This window comes from Misgurnus anguillicaudatus, chromosome 25 (assembly GCF_027580225.2).
Source record: "Misgurnus anguillicaudatus chromosome 25, ASM2758022v2, whole genome shotgun sequence".
Lineage (NCBI taxonomy): Eukaryota > Metazoa > Chordata > Actinopteri > Cypriniformes > Cobitidae > Misgurnus > Misgurnus anguillicaudatus.
Window position 1 is genome coordinate 33,528,443 of NC_073361.2, and position 22,623 is coordinate 33,551,065.

The window sequence follows — 22,623 nt, forward strand, 5'->3', positions numbered from 1 at the left end:
AATTTAGACATTGTGATTATTTCATAGTTGCACACAATTTCCTGTGAACATCATCATTTAATTAAAAAAAAAAAATGTATCGTTTTGATATTTACAAATGGGTACACTTTAAAACAAAAGTTAAAACTTGGTTTTGTACGTAAAGTCAACCTACCATTAACCTACTAAGTTTTGGCTTGTTAAAAGTTGACAACTTATAAAATCAAGTTGAAATTGTTTAACATAATCTTGATTTGAAAAATGCTGCGTATTTTTTACAATGTATATATTACAATAAGGTTGTATTAGTAAACATTAGTAAATGCATTAACTAACATGAACAAACAATGAACAATGTTGTTATTAAGTCTTGTTACACATGTAAGTTCATGTTGCATTAATTAAAGTAAACAGTTTAAACGCTTGATTTTAATAATATATTTAACATTAAATAAGGTGTTATCTATTGTTGTTTGTAAGGGTTACTGTGTTGTTTGTCTGTTGTATTTATTGTCTATTCATTGTGTATGTGTTTTAGAAATCCACCTGTGGAGCCAATGACAAATTTCCACTTTTTGTGGACAATAAACTTGAAATTGATTGGAATTGAAATTAACAAACTAAAGATTAATAAATGCGGTAAAAAGTATTATTCATTATGAGTTCATGCTATGTTAACAAATACAACCTTATTGTGAAGTGTTACCCATAAATGTTACTATAAAATGACATTAGAGATGTTCAAATGTATTACTTTAATTCAGAATAATTTGGAATTTACTGTTTATTTATATGAATATACAATTTATTTTTAACTATTTATGCCTAAGACTACAATAAAAAAGTATGTTTTTTTACTGTTTATATATTTCCTTTTTCATCAAAATATCAAACTGCACTTACAAACAGTGTTTTTAAAGCTTTGTGCAAAAATATTTACTGGTTAAAAGAAAAAATATTTTTTGACCACAATCAGCCAAACTAAAATGAGCATTTTTAAAAAAATTATTTCTGCTAAACAGACTTATTGTAAAACTCAAACTTGGTTCTGACAACAAACATGAGTCTTGTGTTGCTTGTCCATCACACATGAAGGGGTTAATACAGTACAAGATGAACTTACACACAGAGAGCTCAGTGACGCCTCCCGCAGGACGACTGAATGTACTGCCATCACTGGAGCTAAAGAGATGAAACAAACACAAGTATACATGTGTATAAAACATTCAGATCAGATTAAATCAATGTCAAACAATGACAAAACTTACCTGAATTTACTTACTTTATGGTCCTCATTAATGTTGGAAAAGTGAGAGAAGACAAAATCTTAAAGAAGAATCATATTTTTATTTTATTCTCTAACTTTCATTAAGTGAAACAATAAAGTTTTCTTGTGCTCTCAATGTTTGTGGATTGATGTTGTATATAAGCATTAAGCATCATCAATATCACTGTTAATGTTTATAAATCATAATCATATTTAATACACACCACCTTCACTTTACATTCAGCTGTTTTTAATGCTAATCTTTATGAATATTTAGACTAACATCAATTTCTTCTCTGCTGTACATACAAAATGAGAAATATAGATTTAAACGTGCACACTGACTTTATGCAAACTGAAATCAGAATAAAGTTGCAGCTCACGGTCGGAGAGAAATCTGAGCTCGGATCAGAACCTCCTCCTGGATCTGAGGGTAGTTTGGATAACACTGTAACACCTACAGACAAACACAATATCATCATCATCATCATCATCATCATCAGTAATGTTTGCCTGGTTTGTTTCAGCTATTCTCATTGATGGCCAATTAAAAGCAGTTGTGTATTCTGATCACTGGACTTCACCAAGTAAGACTTTTTAAGACCTTTTTAACATCATTATGACAATGAAGCTCAATTTTATAGTCCAGTGTAAACACGCGGCCATGTGTGTTTTAAACCTTTTATCTTTCATGACAAAAGCATTTAAATGACAAGACGACAAAACAACAAAATATTAAAATATATAGGGGTGGTTTCCCAGAAAGGGGTTTAGATTAATCCAGGACTAGTTATTATTTATACTAAGTTTCTTAAAAACTCACTTACAAAATACTTTACTGGCATGCATCTTGGCACAAAATAATGGCAGATATAAGAGTTTCGTTGCAAAACGAGATAAATCCATTTTTTTACATTTTTGTCAAAACATGTTTATTATTATGTTATCATGTTATTATTTTGTTTTATGGTGCTACTTAGCTGTATTTTTTTAAGTTATGAAGGTTTAAATCAAAACAAACCAACTGCAGTTGAATTGAAATTAATTGGAATGCACAACCAAAAAACGAGATTTCTGAACAATTAAAAAAACGGTGGTTATCTTGTTCTGCAACGAAACTCTTCATATATATAATTTTTTTACAAAAATATAAATAATTAAATTGAGGAGACATTGATGCTTCACCATGCAGCTTACCCCCCAGCACAATCTCAAGTTCACATTAATATATTTTATGAGAAAAACCTCTTCAATATGCTTTGACTGTCAGTGTAGTTTTTGTTTAATCCAAATAATGCTGTTCTGTTTTGTGAAAATGACTGCTATAGCCCTTACGAAAATAAATTATTTACTACAGTTACTACCAAAACAAACATGGCTACTGTAGTAAAACCACAAAATAACCATGGTTTGGAAAATCAAAACATCAGAAAAACATGGTTACTACATTTTTACCACAAAAAAAAAAACATGGTTGATTTTCGTAACGGAGACATATTTACACAATAATAGACATCAAATTATCTGTTTCTATAAACTTTACAAAAAGAAAAAGGTTCAGTCATTAGTAAAGTTTACTCTTCTCTATTTAATCGTTTCAAACTCAAGATTTCCTCAAGAAATGTTACTGTATCTCCAAACATCAGTTCATAAACATATTATTCCATAAATAAAGACACAAACCTGATGACAAACATCGACAGCCCGCGTGTAATTCTTGCACTTCAGACAGTTGAAGGCCAGACGAAACCCTGTGAAGACATTTAAATCTCAACCCTTAGAAACAAAACAATCATTTCAAAGTTTCAGAGTGATTATGATAGTGAAGAAAGTCTCACCGACAGCAGGATCGAGTCTGTTTTTGTATTTCCATGCGAGTTCATACTGCAGTGATGCATCCTCATATCTCTGTTCATTCTCCATCATAAAGCCCCGATACTCATACGCTTTACTGCACGACTGAATCAGACAGAAACATCATATAACTCAAGTACTTACGTCAAGATGAATGTGTTCAGACACACAGACAGACCTTATTGTGCCGTATGCAGTTATCCAGTAGTTTGTCCACGTGTGAGTATTTTCTCATCTTTATATACATATCAGCCATCAGCAGAGAGGCGTTCTCCAGATAATCCGCATTAGCATCATTCCAGTCCATGTTAATGAGACGTTTCAGGAGGTTTCTGGCTCGGGGAATCTGCTTTAACTGAAGGAGACCTTTAGCTGCCACAAGCAAAGATGCCTCCAACATCACCTACAGTACAGATCAGAGATCAGCACACACCTGACTTATAGTAGATGAGACACATACAGTAAACAGTAATACATTTATTTCTTTTACACCACAGCACTGCAAAAAATGATTTAAGAAAAAATTCTTAGTATTTTTGTCTTGTTTTCAGTAAAAATATCTAAAAATTCTAAAATGAAGATGCTTTTTCTTGATGTGCAAAATGACACAAGAAAATAAGTCTAGTTTTTAGACCAAAAATATCAAATTTAAGTGATTTTTTGCATAAAACAAGCAAAAAAGTCTGCCAATGGTGTAAGCAAAAAATCTTGAAATTTTTTTAAAACACTAAATTCAAGAAAATCCTTGCTTACCCCATTGGCAGATTTTGTTGCTTGTTTTATGCACAAAATCACTTAAATGTAATGTTTTTGAGAAAAGGCACCTTCATTTAAGAATTTTAAGATATTTTTACTGAAAACAAGACAAAAATACTAAGAAAATGTTTTCTTGAAAATCATTTTTATGCAGTTTATGACCGACCTTCAACGTTAAAATAATGTCAGTTCTTGTTTCAACGTTGATACTACAGTTAATGCTAAACGGTTGCAAAAGGTTAATAAAATACTTAACGTTGAAATTTGGTTGAAATAATGTCAGTTGTCTGTTCAGTTTTGTATATTCAACATTGATTCAACCTTGTCCTTGACATTCATGCCGAGTGGGACTGTCAATCCATGACAACATCTATTGGACGACCTTCTTTACAATTTATTCACATGTGGTCTTTTAAAAAATATGCAACTAATTGATCTTGATTTTATAACAGCTAGATTTACTTCCCGAGTACAGTTTCTTTTTTAAAACTTTAAATGATCTCAGAGATTAAAATACTTTAAACCAGTGGTTCTCAAACTTTTTCAGCCTGCGGCCCCCCAAATAATTTTTTGTGTATGGTGCATTCCTTTGCTGCCCCCCCAAAGAAAATTTATGACAAAAACAGTTCTAAAACTTCACATTTTAATTAAACTAAACATTAAATGATATAAAGTAGTGCTGCATTATTTTTTTGTTTAATTTCACATAATTCATGATAATTTAATGTATTTTATAAAATGTCATAAAACTGTGGCCCCCCTGGCACCATCTCGCAGCCCCCCTGGGGGCCCCGGACCCCAGTTTGAGAACTACTGGTTTAAACTGCTGCATGACTTAATTTATCTATGAAGTTAATTAAACTCAGTTAGTCAAACTGAGAGTCTCGTATCAAAAGTGTCTTACGTTTCTTGACAGCATATCTGTCAGATCCAGCGTGGCTTTCTCCACCTGTTTAGCGTCTTTACTGTAGATCAGACACAGATTATCAAGCAGTCTGACTTTCTCTTCCTCAGATTTGGAGCGCGGATAAAACTTGATCAGTAGATTCTGAGCCGTGTCGATCCCAATCCGATTCTCTGATTCACTAAAAACAATCAGACGATTAAACTGAACATCACAACAGACTTCAAAATCAAATATTCCTTCATGTTCACAGATTAAAAGCATTCATTGCACCTGACGTTTGTTTGTCTTTTATCTAAAACTTCTCCTCCAAAGACCTCTTTGTCAGGGTTGAGAGAGATTTGGACCATCAGCTCGACAGCTCTCTCACCCCATTGAGAATCACCTCGGGCTTTATTCAGATGATTCAGAGCTTCAGTTACCTGATACAAACACCTGAAGAGAAACCACAACAACAAGACCACATGATAATGAGAAGACATCTGATGGTTCTCTGACATCACTATATTGTCTTCAAAATAAATTGTTTTCTTTTGATTTAAAAAAATTTGATTTTTTTACCATTAACATTTCGTCATACATTTACATTTGCTCATTAAAGGCACAATATGTAAGATTTTCACCACTAGAGGTCACCATTACACAATAACATCATAAAAAAGCAAAAGCTTAAAAAAATGAATGTCTTACTTATTTTTGTCTTGTTTTCTAATATAAATATCTGAAAATTCTTAAAGGAATATTCCATTTTCTTAAAAGAAAAATCCAGATAATTTACTCACCACCATGTCATCCAAAATGTTGATGTCTTTCTTTGTTCAGTCCAGAAGAAATTATGTTTTTTGAGGAAAACATTGCAGGATTTTTCTCATTTTAATGGACTTTAATGGACACCAAGACTTAATACTTAACTCAACATGTAACAGTTTTTTTCAACGGAGTTTCAAAGGACAATCCCAAACGAGGCATAAGGGTCTTATCTAGTGAAACCATTGTCATTTTTGACAAGAAAAATAAAAAATATGCACTTTTAAACTACAACTTCTCATATTCCTCCGGTCCTGAAAGCGTCTGCGTGACCTCACGCAATACGTCATGACGTCAAGAGGTCACGGATGACAAATGCGAAACTCCGCCCCAGTGTTTACGAGTGTGTTGAAAGAGGACCGTTCCTACGTTGTTGTATGTGGAATGATACTAATTAATGTCTTTGTGTCAGTTTATTGTTTACAATGGTCCGCAAATGTGCCTTTTATATATGTAACACGTGACCGGACCTAGACGAAAAGTTGTGGTTTAAAAGTGCATATTTTTTATTTTTCTTGTCAAAAATGACAATTGTTTCGCTACACTCTAAAAACAAACGATGCTATATAGCACCAAAAGTGGTTCTTTGCTCGTAATCATAGAAGAACCATATAGCACCAGTGAAGCACCTGTGTAGAACCATATAGTGCTTTGTAGAACCATATGTGGTGCTATAGTGGTGCTATATGGCCCCTATATGGTTCTACACAGGTGCTACACTGGTGCTTCACCGGTGCTATATGGCACTAAAAATGGTTCTTCTATGGTTACGATCCAAAGCAACAGTTTTGGTGCTATATAGCACCGTTTGTTTTTTTAGAGTGTAGATAAGACACTTATGCCTCGTTTGGGATCGTTTATAGTCATTTGAAACGCCGTTGAAAAAAACTGTTAAGTGTTGGTGTCCATTAAAGTCCATTAAAATGAGAAAAATCCTGCAATGTTTTCCTCAAAAACATAATTTCTTCTGGACTGAACAAAGAAAGACATCAACATTTTGAATGACATGGTGGTGAGTAAATTATCTGGATTTGTCTTTTAAGAAAATGGACTATTCCTTTAAATTGAGTTACATTATGGTAAGCAAGTTGCTTAAGATATTAAGTCTTGTTTACTGAAATAAATGATGAAAATCAAGAGTTTTTTTTTTTTTTACTTAAAACAAGTCATAATATTTGCCAGTGCAGTAAGAAAAATAAACTTAATTCCAGTTTCGACTTAATATAACAAACTTAATTTAAGTTCATTTTTCTTACTGGCAGATATTTTGACTTGTTTTAAGTAAAAAAAACTCTTGATTTTCATCATTTATTTAAAAAACAAGACTTGTTATCTTAAACAACTTGCTTACCAAATAAATACATCTTAATTTAAGAATTTTTAGATAGTTGGTATTTTTGTCTTGTTTTCAGTAAAGATATATCTAAAAATTCTTAAATTAAGATGCTTTATCTTGATGAGCAAAATGACCCAAGAAAATAAAAAAATTGGAAATGAAAAATTGTTCTTGAATTTTTCTTGAATTTACTGTTTAAGAAAAATGTTTGGCAGATTTTGTTGCTTGTTTTATGCACAAAATCACTTAAATTTGATATTTTTGGTCTAAAATATAGACTTATTTTCTTGGGTCATTTTGCTCATCAAGAAAAAGCATCTTAATTTAAGAATTTTTTATATATTTTTACTGAAAACAAGACAAACATACTAAGACATTTTTTTTCTTGAAAGTCATTTTTTGTAGTGTTCAGATTATTTTATGCCATTGTAATGAATTAGCTGCAAGTCACAACAGATGCGTGTTAGATGCTGTATAAGCACCACTTATGTGTTTGTCTACTCGTGCTGCCATCATTTCTACAACCGGAAACTGAGGATAGCGTGGATATTAAGTCAATAAAACGGCAACAATTACATGGTAGACAAGAGAAGAAACAGGAATTTCTCTGGATTTACAAATCCTTGGGAACTTTTGTGATAATGCACTGTATGAAATATATCACACTGTGAAAGTGTTTTTTGGCTAATTTATTACACATTGTGGCTTTAATAGTTAAATTCATGACAAAAACAATTATTTTTCTCCTTTAAACCAATTGACATTTATATGAGAAATGAGAGGCTGAAGATGTGAATGTTTACTAACCAGAAATAAAGACCTTTGCAGTAATGATAACCTGCTTCTCTAACCGAGAGCGGACAGAAGTTTTCACAGGATTTAAATACAGACTGCATAGCGTCCAGATTCCCCAGTCTGCGCTGAACATCAAGAAACTTAACCATGACATGAAAGTTGTCTATGGGTACAAAGAGAAGAGCTCACAATATCTTCTACAGTCATTTAAACATAAAAGTCTCAAAATACTGAAATATTGAATCATATTTGTGAAGTCCACACCTGGATATCGCTCCATAATATCTGTATACATTTTAAGTGATTCGTCCTTTTGGTTCTTCCAAAATAACGTATCAGCTAACAGCTGAGGAGAATATCATACAGACATATTGTGAACATCATGATGTCCTTCTCATTGTGTTTTTTTAATATAAAACAATGTTATACTTCACACCATTGATGCATCTGTATGATGTTGATGTAGCTGCAATATCTGAAGACACATTTCTTCACAATGGTCCAGCTTTTGATGCTCATAATATAAGCGAGCGAGATAAAGGAGGATCTGCATTTAGACAGAATGATAGAGATGTTATAAAACCTTCTCTTCATCTTCATGAGAACATTGGCAGTGAGTCTGACCTCCTCTTTATCTGGGCTGTAGTTTAAAGCGTCTGTATAATGATGTCTGGCCATCTCCAGATCGTGTTTGAGATGAAACTCATGAGCCCAATCACAGCAGATGTTTGCCATCAACTTCATCTGATCTTCTAACTGCTCCGGCTGCTCAGCTGTAATCCAGTTAATGATCTTCTGTTGAACATCATGAGCCTAACATAATATCAACCAGATTTAATCAAGAATGTGTGAGGTCGATGTGTGTTAAACAGGACATTTTACAATACTTTTTTAAGATGTCAAGTAAATCTTTGGAGTCCCTAGAAAGTGTGAGCAAAAATGTGTTGTTTTTGTGTGTCCTTTAAAATGTAAATGAGCTGATAATTCAAACACTGATCACCATAATGGTGGTTTATTGAAATTGAAACTCAATTTTGATGTCAATTATTTTCTCTCTGCACTAAATGTCAGTGCTGTGGTTGGATAGTGCAGATGAAGGGGTGGTATTATTATAATAAGATCCCCTTTTGACATCACAAGGGGAAACAAATTTCAATGAGCTATTTTTTCTCATGCTTGCAGAGAATGGTTTACCAAAACTAAGTTACTGAGTTGATCTTTTCACATTTTCTAGGATGAAAGAAGAACTGGGGACCCAATTATCTGCCAGAAAAGTTAGATTTTCATGATATAACCCTTTAAGATGAGACTTTGGAAATGCTCACAGACCTTTTGCACAACATCCAGAGTCGATTCATCCATCGCACGCAGAACTTTCACTAACATTCTTAAAATCTTCACATCATTCATTAAAATCATCAATGAAGAACCTGCAGGAGCAACAAAATGAGGTTTAGATAGCAAGCGCTCTGTCTCACTGTGTTTCTGTTTATTTAAAAGTGAATGATCATTCAGTACTGTGTTCATGATTCAGTGTCTTCTGTAAGACTCGCTGAGCTTTCTCAAACTCCTGGAGTTTAAAGAGAAGATCAGCAAACTCCAGACTCAAGAGACAATCCTGTGTATCAACATCCAGAGCCGATTCATAGACGCTTACAGCCTGAAAGATCACATAACATACAAACTCTTATTTTATTATACAGTAGTATTTAGACAAATATTCATATCCACAAAAAACAGTTTTGAGAAAAAATATCATTTGTTTTAGATTGACAGCTGCTTTGATATTTATGTTTCAGTGTGACTTTTTTATTGGGGTTCCTGTACGTGACATCATTTATAATGTAAAGAAACACTCACCTTGTCATATTCATGAGCTTTAACTAAAGCATGGCCTATTCTTCTGGTTAAGGTGATGTCTTTATGAGCCGTCCTCTCTGCTGCCTGATAGATTTTGACAGCTTCTTCTGGCTTTAAAAACAAAATATAAAAGCAATAAGTCTTAATCATTTTATTTATTTCATAAACATTGAATATACCTGATGTATCTTTATAAAGGCGTCAGCAAGCAGGAATGAAGTATGAGCTCCAGGTAGCTGCTCAGTCATTTCTCTAAAAACATTAAAAAAAACTTACAAACAAAAGTATTCATTTAAACTTAATAAACATGACAAATTGAGACTTTTATGTTTGAAAACAGGCAAAACTGGAAGAAAAAAAATAATACAAATTCAAATCTTAAAGGCGGGGTGCATGATCTCTGAAAGCCAATGTTGACATTTGAAATCACCTAAACAAACACGCCCCTACCCCAATACAATCTGGACCTTCTTTTGATAGATCCCCCCACACACACATTAGCAACCCAGGCAATGATGTTGGTTAGTAGAGACGCCCCTTACTGCTGATTGGCTGCAAGTGTGTTTTGGTGTCAATTCACCTTGTTTTTAAGTTGAATAATGTATTGAGTTAGTTTTAATAAAACAATTCAATATAATTCTCACCTGTAGCATGCAATGTAAAGTGTCTTGTTGTTTTTTTTCTTCAAGTAAATGTGAGCCATTTTCTCTCTGGCTTGGATGTAAGCGGACTCATGGGGTTGAATATTCTTCAGAAGGACCACAGCAGCATCCACATCATCTCTCGCCAAAGCAAGATCAACATTGGCCAGCGTGATGACTGATTCCTCAGCAGTTCCTTTAAACTGCGCAATGGCCTCCTGTAGCACTTTTGTAGCCTCGTGCTAATCAAAGACAAAGTTTGACAAAATGTCTTAAACACATGACATCTGCTTTGTTCAAAGCTATTTTGGAATCGTCCAGTATTGAAAGGCAATAAAAAGCTAAATGACATTTAAAATATAAGTTCTCTATTCGTCATATTTCACAAAAAGTTTCCTGGTTTAAAGGTGCAGTGTGTACATTTTTGCGACATCTAGTGGTGAAAACATAACGGTGCATTATGAAAGGTCTTTATACACCCCTGATCATATAGTTTTGTATAATATTTTGCATTTATGTCAAGTGATTCCTCTAAAAATTACACACTGCACCTTTAAGCAGCACATGATGGCAGAATTTATAAGACAAAAAGCAGCCACTGCACCTGTTCACCGTTTAGTGTCAAAGCCTCTGCGAGCTCCAGATAAACAGAAACTCGCTCGCTGACGGAGACAGAAGACCGCGACTCATCTGTAGACCTGCGGACACCTGGCATGTTTATTGTCGTGTTCAGACACTGGATGGCGCTCTTCATATCTCCAGACCTCAGAAGAGCTCGAGCTTTCAGCAGATTAAACTCAACCCGATCTCTAACCTGCAAACATTATCACACAAATAAAGTTCACATTATAAAGATAACTATATCTATAAAAAATATAGTTTTAAAAATCGGTTTATAATAAAGAGAATAACGGAGTTCACATTATGACTATAATGGGGATGCCTAACGATTAATCGCGACTACACTGCAAAAAATGATTTTCAAGAAAAGATTTTCTTAGTATTTTTGTCTGGCTTTCAGCAAAAACATCCAAAAATTCTTAAACTAAGACGCTTCTCTTGATGAGCAAAACAACCCAAGAAAATAAGTGAAATTCTTAGACCAAAAATATCAAATTTAAGTGATTTTGTGCATAAAACAAGCAAAAAAATCTGCCAATGCGGTAAGCACATTTTTCTTGAATTTAGTGTTTAAGAAAAATTTTCAAGATTTTTTTGCTTGATTCATGCACAAAATCACTTAAATTTGATATTTTTGGTCTAAAAACTAGACTCATTTTCTCGGGTCATTTTGCTCATCAAGAAAAAGCATCTTAATTTAGGAATTTTTAGATATTTTGACTAAAAACAAGACAAAAATACTAATAATTTTTTTTCTTGAAAATAATTTTTTGCAGTGCAATATTAGTTAATGCAATTCAATGTAAGTGATTGAGTGAATGAACATAAAGTTATCGTTATCACTAATATAGTAATTATAGTTAAAGTTAAAGTGTAAATGATGTGTTTGACTATAGCATTAAACAGACATTATACTTTGCAAAAAACTTTCAAAACTTCACTCATCCACTGGCAAAAATACCATGAAAAAATGGTTAACAGTACTTGATTTGTTTGATATATTTGCTTGAATGATTTCATGTTACCTGGAAATTGACACTGACAGCAGATTCCAGGCAGCTGAGAGATTCACTGTGATCTTCAGTATACAGGTGGAGTCGAGTCTGTAGAAGATAAAGCTCGCTCATCTTTGGCTCTTTCTCCATGCACCGGTTCAAGAGATGCTGAGCTGCTCTGTGATCACCTGCACAGATATCTGAGTAATGAATACACAACCAAACTAAAGCTAAGGATGAAAGAGACATCTAAACACACTTACCTGAGAGAAATTTGACATAGGCCATATAATAACAGCTCATTGATATCCCAGGAGCAGCTCTGATGACAGTTTCCAAAATCATACTGGAATGTTTTAGCCAAAATGGTTGAGTTTGTCCGGCGACTCTCGGATTAAGATCCTATAAAATATTTAATCAACATGATCAAAAAAAATCATTTTTTTGGTTTGTGGCTTTATTAAGTGCAAAAATGACCCAGAGACAGTTTTTCATGTCCATTTACAACCCTAGGATTTGTCTTTAGAATGAAATGCTCTATTATTATCTTATTTGAAAGGGTCATGAATAATAATTTTGAGCTCTGCTCTGATTGGCTGTTTCTCAGAGCAGCTCCTTCAGTAGCTCTGTGTGTGTGTGTAAACAGATCTTATAAGAGGAATAATCAATTGTTTGGATGTTTCTGAGTGGTAAGTTTGGGGTTTTTTATCAGTATGGACCTGTAAAACGTAACTGTAACGTCAATAGTAGAACTTCAGCCTAAATGCTAGCATTTGCCATTTACTAGCATATAGCATTAACTCAGAGACTGTGGCGTAGTTTGCTTGTAGTAGTTAGCTTTTTATTTCTAGTAAACGTATTTAGACTTCAAAATTAATAAAAGTTGTAAATATTATCTTTTATTTTATTAAGATTATTTTGATAGATACAATATATGTCATTAACTTTTGTTAAACTCAGACCTTATTTTTTTCGAACAATAAATGGCATTTTTGCCGAGGGAACCAGTGTCCTGCAAAATCCCATTTAACAGAACACATCTACATTGATCTTGTAAGTACTGTTTCACATGTTTTTAAACTTGATATCTTTAATATATGAGTAAGTGATTGAATCAATGATTAATATCCTACTTTAAAGCTCCTCATTTCATCATTAGATTTTACAGACAGGGTTCATAAATATAAGGGGTAAAATACCCGATTCAGCTCCATGTGCATACAAACAATCTGCAGGAGAAAATTAACATCCAGAATCCGCAAGTATTCAACACCATAACTGAGTCCATGAAGAGCAGAGAGATGACGTTCAGCAGCGTCCTTCAGCAAATCAACCACCATCTCTTCATCTTCTCGCTGCTTTCTGATAGAGACGGCTTTCAGTAGAAGAACTTCCTGTTAAACCCAACAAACATTACATCTTTATATAACATCACATCTTCAGTTTACTTTTATATTACTGTTGCTCAACTATTATAAATCTAAATATAACTGACCGAGCTGTACTGCTTCATTTCTACCCATTTAAACATTTCATACAGAGTCTCATGTCATATGTCAGTACTTAACCCTTTCCCCACCAGTGTTTTAAAAAAATGGTCCCAGCCAGCGCCAACATTTTTTAAAAAGATTTTGCCTTAAAGAAAATGTTCTTCTTTAAATATATAAACATACAATATGTCAAATGAAGTAGCAGACCCATTTAAACATTTAATCCTACCTTCATCTGTTCTCTTTTTTATAACCTCTCAAATATGAGTGGGTTTCTTCAAAAATACCAAATTTTGAGCAAAAAGCTGAAATAATTGCATTTATGTGAAGGACTTTTGTTACAGATAAGATAGGGATCAATACATACAAATGGTTTTCCCAGACAGGGTTTAAATTAATCCAGGACTAGGCTTTAGTTATATTAGGACATTAAAGTAGTTTTTACAAACATACCTTACAAAAACAATACAGGTGTGCATCTTGAGACAAAACAATGGCACTGATATATGTTAAGATATGTCAGTACAAAGTGTTTATAAATGAAGGCAGCTGAAACATGCATTTTAGTCTGGGACTAGGATAAGTCCTGTCTGGGAAACCACTCCACAGAGTTTTTACTGTTTTTGGATCAGTGGATGCTTCAGTGTTTTATAAGTTGTGTAAGAGCACCACCTGGTGGATAATAGTGGAAATATGGATTGCTGTAAAAACTCGTCATTGGCCGGGAAAGAGTTAATACTGTAAAACTGATGCTGTGAAACATGTGGAGTGAATCTAGCAATATCGATCAAAATCGTCAGCTTTGTACCGCAGCGTTTCCCAAAGATTCTTGTACTTCACTGAAGAAATCCAGCTGTTGTGTGGCTTCCTCCAGCTGATCGCACATCAGCATACATCTGATCAGACCTATATGAGTTAAAATAACATTTCACTGGTTGTGTCTACATAACACAGCAAGACTCAGACCTCTATTGGGTCCGAATCCTTTTAATTAGAGATGCAGCAATATACTGGCCTATAATCGGTATTAGCAGATAAAATAATGTTGTTGTTTTTCATAATTGTTTAAAAGCAGCTGATGATCAGGGCAGATTACATCCTGCCAATCAAAAGGGGCAGAAAAACACATCAGACCTCATACTGTGCGATTATTTTGAATTGAACAGAATTGTAGTCTGTATATTCCACACTTGATTTATCATGATGACATAATTATTTGAAAAAATTGTAAAAAGAAAAACTATTAGTATCTCTCGGTATCGGTAGATGTTATTCTAAGTAATCGAATATCGGTATTGACAAAGAAATGTTGTGTCGATGCATGTATTGAATGTAAACCAAACATTGCATATAAACATTAAGGTTTTAATGTGCTTATGACATTTAAATAATGTTACAAAATGCAAAAACATAAATGCTAATAAAAATATTTTGTAAAATTGTTTAAATGCAAAACAGAATTGATCATATTTTTATGATTATGGAGTATAGCACGACCTTGACAATGATTTACCCTGATAGCATTTCATTCATTGGTGCTAATATAGAGATGAACGTGAGGAGAATCTGTACCTATTAAAGCGGTTGTGGATTTTGGATCTGTTTTCAGGGCTGCAGAATAACATTTATGAGCTTCTTTATATTTATACTGAAGACTAAGCAGATATCCCAGCTCACACATGACATCAGATGTCGCAGGTGAGTGTTGCATGAATTCAGTCAACATCTGCAAGATCTCTGGGTTGTGTCCACACTGCAGACAAAAAACTTTAAACATTTAGCAAAAAAACTCAAGTATAAATACATGAGTGTTGTTCTGCTTGAAGACCAGACATACTGCTGTAAACAACAGCCAACAAAACCAAAAACAACCCAAGAGATAAAGGTACTATGGAAACAGATACATAGGAATAGAAACCCCCAGTGAGGACGACAGCATGATCTCTGTGTCAACAACAAGCATCTTTATCACAAAGAAATACTAGTAACACTAGTAATAAAATCAAGATACTGACCAGTCTACTGATGGGTGCTGTCAACTCCACATACAGCCGACTATTATTCAGCTCAGACATCTCAACTGCATTCATTAAACGCTGAAGATGATCTCTAACCTGAAACATTTATCCAAAATCAAACATATTTTTATCTTAAATGAACTTAAAGGCTGTGCAAAGTATATGGGAGTCACTTTTGTGCTATCTGTACATCTTTTCAATTAGTCATGACTAACACTGAGCATAAATATAAGAGAAGAGAAGAGAAGAAAATGACCCGTCTCATGTCTCCATCTTTAGCTGCAGCACTGACTGCCATCATTTGAAGAGCTTTTAAATTGTGTTCATCTCTCTCCAGTATTCTGGACATTGCAAGCAAAAGCATTGAATCATTAAAACATCACAAAAAGCTTTCATTTATTTACACTTATAACACAAATCTGTGAAACAGCACCTGTGGGCGACTTCTTGGGTTTGCTCCCAGTCACGCAGAGACATCAGAATCTTCATCTTCAGACTGAGCGCTGGGATAAAATCTGGATAAGAAGCGATCATCCGATTCACAACGTCAAGAGCACACTCTTTATTCTGTTTGGCTATATGAAACTCAACCTGTGTCAAAAAAACATATCAGATGATTTCTAAAAGACATTTCTAAAGAGAGCCAACAAATAAAGAGGAATGTCACACCTTTCCCATGAGCCCAAACACATTTCCTGAATCTTTAAAGTAACGGATGGCCTGAAGTTTGTTCTCTTCTACATCAGATGTCAACATAATCCAGCCCTTCAGAATAAGTCCCTAAAAATATCAAAACAATTGCCTCATGATAAGGTAAAATGTTCCCTTTGTTTAATATAAGAAAGGAAAACTGTTTTTGAAAAGATGAGCACCATCATGAACAGCAGTGAAACAGAGGCCTGGACCACAATGTCAACAGTTTAATCTTCATTTATTTATCACAAACCTGTGGCAATGTATCTGATAGCTTCAGCATTTTGTTAATGCAGGTTCGGGCTTTTCCGTTCCGGTCCAGAATCCAGTAAAGCAGAGCCGCATAGTACAACGCCCTGTCACCTGATGTTGATCCTGATAGCTTCAGATCTGAGTTCAGTTCATTCACTGCCTCTTCATCTAATAAAAAAATAACATTTTAGAATATGTGTGTGTTATTATAATCCATTTATCAGTCATTCAATTCAGTGTATGTACAGAAGACATGTTACCAATAGTTTCACAACGTCTGTGAGCGTTAATGAGAGCTATAGTTGAACACAATGAGAGGTGACGCTGATCCTTCAGCTGGTAGAGCTCTCTCATAGCCTCCTGTGTGTGACCTGTGACGTACATGACACAACATCATCATCATCATCATCACTGTAACACTCTGTCATCATCAAATATCACCTTCCCCATTATATTTATCATTAGTCTGACTCTTCATCATCACCATCTTAATGAATCAATCACCCACCATAACTATAATCTTCATCACATTTAATCATCATACACACCATCACTATCATCTTCATCACATTTAATTATCATACACACCATCACTATCATCTTCATCACATTTAATCATCATACACACCATCACTATCATCTTCATCACATTTAATTATCATACACACCATCACTATCATCTTCATCACATTTAATCATCATACACACCATCACTATCATCTTCATCACATTCATCATCATATACACCATCACTATAACCATCATCACATTTAATTATCATACACACCATCACTATAATCTTCATCACATTTAATTATCATACACACCATCACTATAATCTTCATCACGTTTAATCATCATACACACCATCACTATAATCTTCATCACATTTAATCATCATACACACCATCACTATAATCTTCATCACATTCATCATCATATACACCATCACTATAATCTTCATCACATTCATCATTATATACACCATCACTATAACCAACATCACCATCATTATACACACCATCACTATAATCTTCATCACATTTAATCATCATACACACCATCACTATAATCTTCATCACATTTAATCATCATACACACCATCACTATCATCTTCATCACATTTAATCATCATACACACCATCACTATCATCTTCATCACATTCATCATCATATACACCATCACTATAACCATCATCACCATCATCATACACACCATCACTATAATCTTCATCACATTTAATCATCATACACACCATCACTATAATCTTCATCACATTCATCATCATACACACCATCACTATAATCTTCATCACATTCATCATCATATACACCATCACTATAACCAACATCACCATCATTATACACACCATCACTATAATCTTCATCATCATTATATTTATCATTACTCTGACTCTTCATCATCACAATCTTAATGAATCAATCATCCACCATAACTATAATCTTCATCACCATCACTATAACCTTCATCATATTCATCATCATACACACCATAACTATAATCATCATCATCATCACTTCCGGCATTACTATCATGACAGTCATAGTTATTATAATAACCTTTTAACGATATTCTTATTCATATAGTCGAAATAAATCACTTTTATGAATTACCTTCCATTAGAGATCCAAAAGCTTTGAAAAACAGGAGCACAGGATCATTGTTGTACAGTTGTAAATATTTCACAGCTGTATTTATGGCGTGTCTGAAGTACTTCTCCCGCATATAATATATAATTAAGGGCTGTTTATTAAAACAAAGAACAGATGATGTTATAAATGTTCAGAATAATCATAAATGATTACTTTTGTAAACTTACCAAACATGTTGCGTCGTTTTCTGCCATGTTTAATAATTGTATATCAGTTCACTGTAATATGGCAGCATCTGTGACTTTAAATAACGGAGTGAAATCATTGCTAAGGAACCGTGATCACACCTGCGCAGAAAAAGTAATCGATCACAGTCACCGCCCTCACAGCGCTTATCAATCGATTACGCACGCCTGTTCCGTGAAACGCAAATAAGGGCGAATTTCCCCAGGTTTTTGTTGTTTGTTTTTATTTTATTTCCCATTTGAATTTCTGCTATATTTTATTTTGTTATTTAAACATTTGTATTTATAATATCGTGAGGAGACCTTGCGAATTCTAAATGGGGAAAGCTTTGACTCATAAATATATATTACGCAAAATAACGTGCTAACGCGATTGGCTGAAAGGTGAACATTTTAATAAATATTCATGATCAGAGTCTGCGTTGCAGTTTGATTGGTGCTCGTCAGCGGCTGAACGCAGTTTCATGATGGGGTTGATTCAGAGCGTGTTTACTGCAGAGGCCGGCTATCACGTGCACGGGGTGAGTACGTCAATCAATCAGACATTCAATCATCAGACATTTTATCAGATGCGTGCTTTTAGCGATTACTGTATTAGAGCGTTCATTTATAAATAATAACCGTAAGCTGACAGGCGCGCATGATGTCCTGACTGCAGTACACAGTAGGCGTGTTCGACTTCATTTGACGCTGCAAAAACTGACAGTCGGATGACGTCAAAGTACCGCGAGAGCGAGTTGAAATTATACTTCGCCGTATGGTTTCTCGATTTGCTCTCGCGGTACTTTGACGTCATCCGGCTATCGTATTGGTTGCTTACCTTTAAAAATCACATCTCTTTCAAACTTAAATGATCAGATTCAGGAGAATTCACCAGCACAGAGAGCCGGACTGGAGCCCTTCTTTGATTTCATTTTATCTGTTGGACACACAAGGCTGGTCAGTTTCATTGTATAAATATTTAAAACATATTTAGCATGTCATGACACTGAAGATGATGAATGAGAACCAGAAATAATGATGATCACTGTGATCTGATCTGCTTTAATTGTGTTCATGAACTTGAGAGGCAAAAGCTTGTGTTTGTTGTCAGAATAAGGAGAGCGATATGCTGAAAGATCTTCTGAAGGCAAACATAGAGAAGCCGGTGAGGATGGAGGTCTACAGCAGTAAAATGATGAAGATCAGAGAGTTGGAGGTCATTCCCAGTAACATGTGGGGTGGTCAGGGATTACTGGGGGCAAGCGTACGATTCTGTACATTTCATGGAGCAAATCACAACGTCTGGCATGTTTTGGTGAGTATATTACTTTTTAGGTGCATTAATTATCTATTGCATTGCATATAGTCTTAAACATTTCTTTGTTGTGCATTCCTTTAATATTTTATAATGTTTGTTTTTAAGATTTCCAATATAGTCTTTTAAGACTTGAATGTGACTTTTAGGATATGGAACCAAATTCACCCGCTGCATTGGCTGGACTTAAGCCTTATTCTGATTACATTGTTGGTGCGGATCAAGTGCTCCAGGACGTAAGATTTGTACTTGCACGTCATGTAAATACATCAGTGATGTCTCTCTGCGATACATAAGCTATGAATTTTTTGATCCACAGTCGGAGGATTTCTTTACGCTGATAGAGGCGTCGGAGGGGAAACCATTGAAACTTTTGGTGTATAACACACAGACTGATGGCTGCAGGGAAATTCACATTACTCCTAATGGAGCGTGGGGCGGTGAGGGAAGGTAAACACATCATTACACAGCCAGGCAAACGTGTGAATTTAATATATTCATGCAGTATATCATTTTACTTACGCATGTCCCGTTGTCCTGTGTCTCCCAGTCTTGGTTGTGGTATTGGGTTCGGCTACCTCCATCGCATCCCCACAAGACCCCTCGCATCAAGAAAACATGACATTGATACAACATCTGAAACTATAGAGGTAAAGCACAGTTCTGAGGTCAGTATGTCTAGAAATCATTCATGTTTATGTACATAAAAACATGTCTTGTTTATACTACTACACCATTGTACCAAAGAGGATTCGGGCCAAGCTAAAATAAAAAATAAAAACATCTTGAGATTAAAGTCATTATAATTATGCAATGTTTAACTATTCGTTTGAAAAAAAAAAAGTTGCAATATTTCGAGAATACAGTCGTAGTATTTCGAGAATACAGTCACAGTATTTCGAGAATAAAGTCGCAGTATTATAAAGTCGCAGCATTTCGAGAATACAGTCGCAGCATTTCGAGAATACAGTCGCAGCATTTCGAGAATACAGTCGCAGCATTTCGAGAATACAGTCGCAGCATTTCGAGAATACAGTCGCAGCATTTCGAGAATACAGTCGCAGCATTTCGAGAATACAGTCGCAGCATTTCGAGAATACAGTCGCAGCATTTCGAGAATAAAGTCGCAGCATTTCGAGAATACAGTCGCAGCATTTCGAGAATACAGTCGCAGCATTTCGAGAATACAGTCGCAGCATTTCGAGAATACAGTCGCAGAATTTCGAGAATACAGTCGCAGCATTTCGAGAATACAGTCGCAGCATTTCGAGAATACAGTCGCAGCATTTCGAGAATACAGTCGCAGCATTTCGAGAATACAGTCGCAGCATTTCGAGAATACAGTCGCAGCATTTCGAGAATACAGTCGCAGCATTTCGAGAATACAGTCGCAGTATTTCGAGAATAAAGTCGCAGTATTTCGAGAATAAAGTCGCAGTATTTCGAGAATAAAGTCGCAGTATTTCGATAAAAAAGTCGCAGTATTATAAAGTCGCAGTATTTCGAGAATAAAGTCACAGTATTTCGAGAATACAGTCGCAGTATTTCGAGAATACAGTCGCAGTATTTCGAGAATAAAATCGCAGTATTTCGAGAATAAAGTCGCAGTATTTCGAGAATAAAGTCGCAGTATTTCGATAAAAAAAGTCGCAGTATTATAAAGTCGCAGTATTTCGAGAATAAAGTCGCAGTATTTCGAGAATAAAGTCGCAGTATTTCGAGAATACAGTCGCAGTATTTCGAGAATAAAGTCGCAGTATTTCGAGAATAAAGTCGCAGTATTTCGAGAATATTTTGAAAATAAAGTCAATATAACAAGACTAAATTTGTAATATTTTGAAAATAAAGTCAATATAACAAGAATAAAGTCATAATATTTTGAAAATAATGTCATATTTTTACATTAACGTGTTTGGAGTGATGTGAACTTTATTCTCATTTTATTGACTTTATTTTTAAAATATTATTACTTTATCACAGAAATGTTATTTATTTTGACTTTTCTCCAAAAAAAAAAAAAAAACGATTAGTTAATTCTCGTATTATAATGACTTTAATTTCGAGATGGTTTAATTTTTTTATTTTAGTTTGGCACTAATCCTCCTTGGTACCATTTGTTATAGTTATTCTCACAAATGTTTTAATTCTATTTCAGACATTTTTAGAGAATTCCTCGGATGTTTCTGGCTGTGATGAGACACTGGTGGACGTTTTTGGTGGACTTCAGACAAACTTTGAAGTTTCAACAGAATTGGAGAAACAATGTGACAAAGCTTCTGGTGAGTCTAATAACTTTTATAAAAAAAGTCATTATTTTTTATGTAATACAAAATGAAGAAGGGCTAATCTATATAGTTTTTGTGACTGTCACAGACATGTTTGAGACGACATCTGTAGATCTCTCTGGACTGTTGGATTTATCATTGTCCTCTACAGAGCGTTCTGCCTCCTCTTTGTTAGTGGATGATGAAGATGATGCTGGAATTTACAGTAGTGAGGATCTATCTGTCATGAGTAAGTAGCAGAAGTCTTTTAAAAACATGAGATCATCTTATTCTTTATTTATTATTAGTTCATTTGTAACATTTTCTCATGAGTCGGTCTGAAAACAGCACGGTCAACACTGGAAAAGACGTCCAGATGAATGACTCTGGGATTTATGGTGTTGAAATAGGACCTGTGATTTTAAATATGGAAGAAAGATGTAATGAGATTAAAACATTTCAACATTGACATCAAATCCAGCTAGAAACCAGCATCACCACACATGCATGAACGTCTGTTAAAGAAGTACTGACAGAGATAAATGAAGACATTTAAAGCAGCATTTATTTATTTTGAAAGTGTTGACAATGCAACATTACACAGAAAATGATGCAGTATTCATTCAGAGAGTGACTTTATATTTGTTGACACGCACGCAGAATAATGACATTTTATAGAGTAATGGCATCATTAAGCAACCTGTATATTCACCTGCTTTAGTGTGAATCTCATGAAAACATTCCCAGGTCACATTTCACCCTGCAATAAATTATATTTTGCATAAAGTTTGTTTTTAGGAATCCATGAAATCAAAATAGTGAACACTTGTTGCTTATCTGTGTTTTGCTTTACATTGACAAAATTTACTTTTAGATGATTTTGCAAGTCTCTTTTCCAAAAAAGGATGAAGAAAAAAAGGAGTAATGCTGCATTA

General features: G+C 34.4%; 2 protein-coding genes across 5 annotated transcripts; one reads left to right on the forward strand and one right to left on the reverse strand.

The window, feature by feature from the left end:
- Window positions 1-72: 72 nt before the first annotated feature.
- On the reverse strand, window positions 73-18,612 carry ttc21a (tetratricopeptide repeat domain 21A). Of its 2 annotated transcripts, none has more exons than XM_073864213.1 (29): window positions 18,110-18,612; window positions 17,904-18,033; window positions 16,529-16,639; window positions 16,270-16,436; window positions 15,993-16,103; window positions 15,757-15,914; window positions 15,580-15,664; window positions 15,321-15,419; window positions 14,878-15,058; window positions 14,114-14,211; window positions 13,015-13,209; window positions 12,079-12,217; window positions 11,846-12,003; window positions 10,804-11,013; window positions 10,203-10,441; window positions 9,738-9,810; window positions 9,559-9,669; window positions 9,217-9,358; window positions 9,028-9,128; window positions 8,323-8,493; window positions 8,135-8,245; window positions 7,963-8,044; window positions 7,711-7,861; window positions 5,034-5,195; window positions 4,761-4,941; window positions 3,279-3,503; window positions 3,085-3,205; window positions 2,930-2,997; window positions 73-1,703 (listed from the first exon to the last, which is right to left on the reverse strand). In XM_073864213.1, the coding sequence occupies exons 1-29, from the start codon at window positions 18,134-18,136 to the stop codon at window positions 1,626-1,628; spliced, it is 3,885 nt and encodes a 1,294-aa protein (XP_073720314.1). In that variant the 5' UTR covers window positions 18,137-18,612; the 3' UTR covers window positions 73-1,625. The 2 variants fall into 2 exon arrangements, with proteins under 2 accessions (XP_073720314.1, XP_073720313.1); XM_073864212.1 differs by having other exon boundaries at window positions 8,323-8,511; window positions 18,110-18,611.
- gorasp1b (golgi reassembly stacking protein 1b) lies at window positions 18,523-22,164 on the forward strand. 3 transcript variants are annotated; one of them, XM_073864215.1, is made up of 9 exons: window positions 18,523-18,648; window positions 18,986-19,066; window positions 19,221-19,424; window positions 19,574-19,660; window positions 19,744-19,874; window positions 19,975-20,092; window positions 21,580-21,703; window positions 21,798-21,932; window positions 22,015-22,164. In XM_073864215.1, the coding sequence occupies exons 1-9, from the start codon at window positions 18,592-18,594 to the stop codon at window positions 22,155-22,157; spliced, it is 1,080 nt and encodes a 359-aa protein (XP_073720316.1). In that variant the 5' UTR covers window positions 18,523-18,591; the 3' UTR covers window positions 22,158-22,164. The 3 variants fall into 3 exon arrangements, with proteins under 3 accessions (XP_073720316.1, XP_073720319.1, XP_073720318.1); XM_073864218.1 differs by having other exon boundaries at window positions 21,861-21,932; XM_073864217.1 differs by having other exon boundaries at window positions 19,975-20,074.
- Window positions 22,165-22,623: the final 459 nt, after the last annotated feature.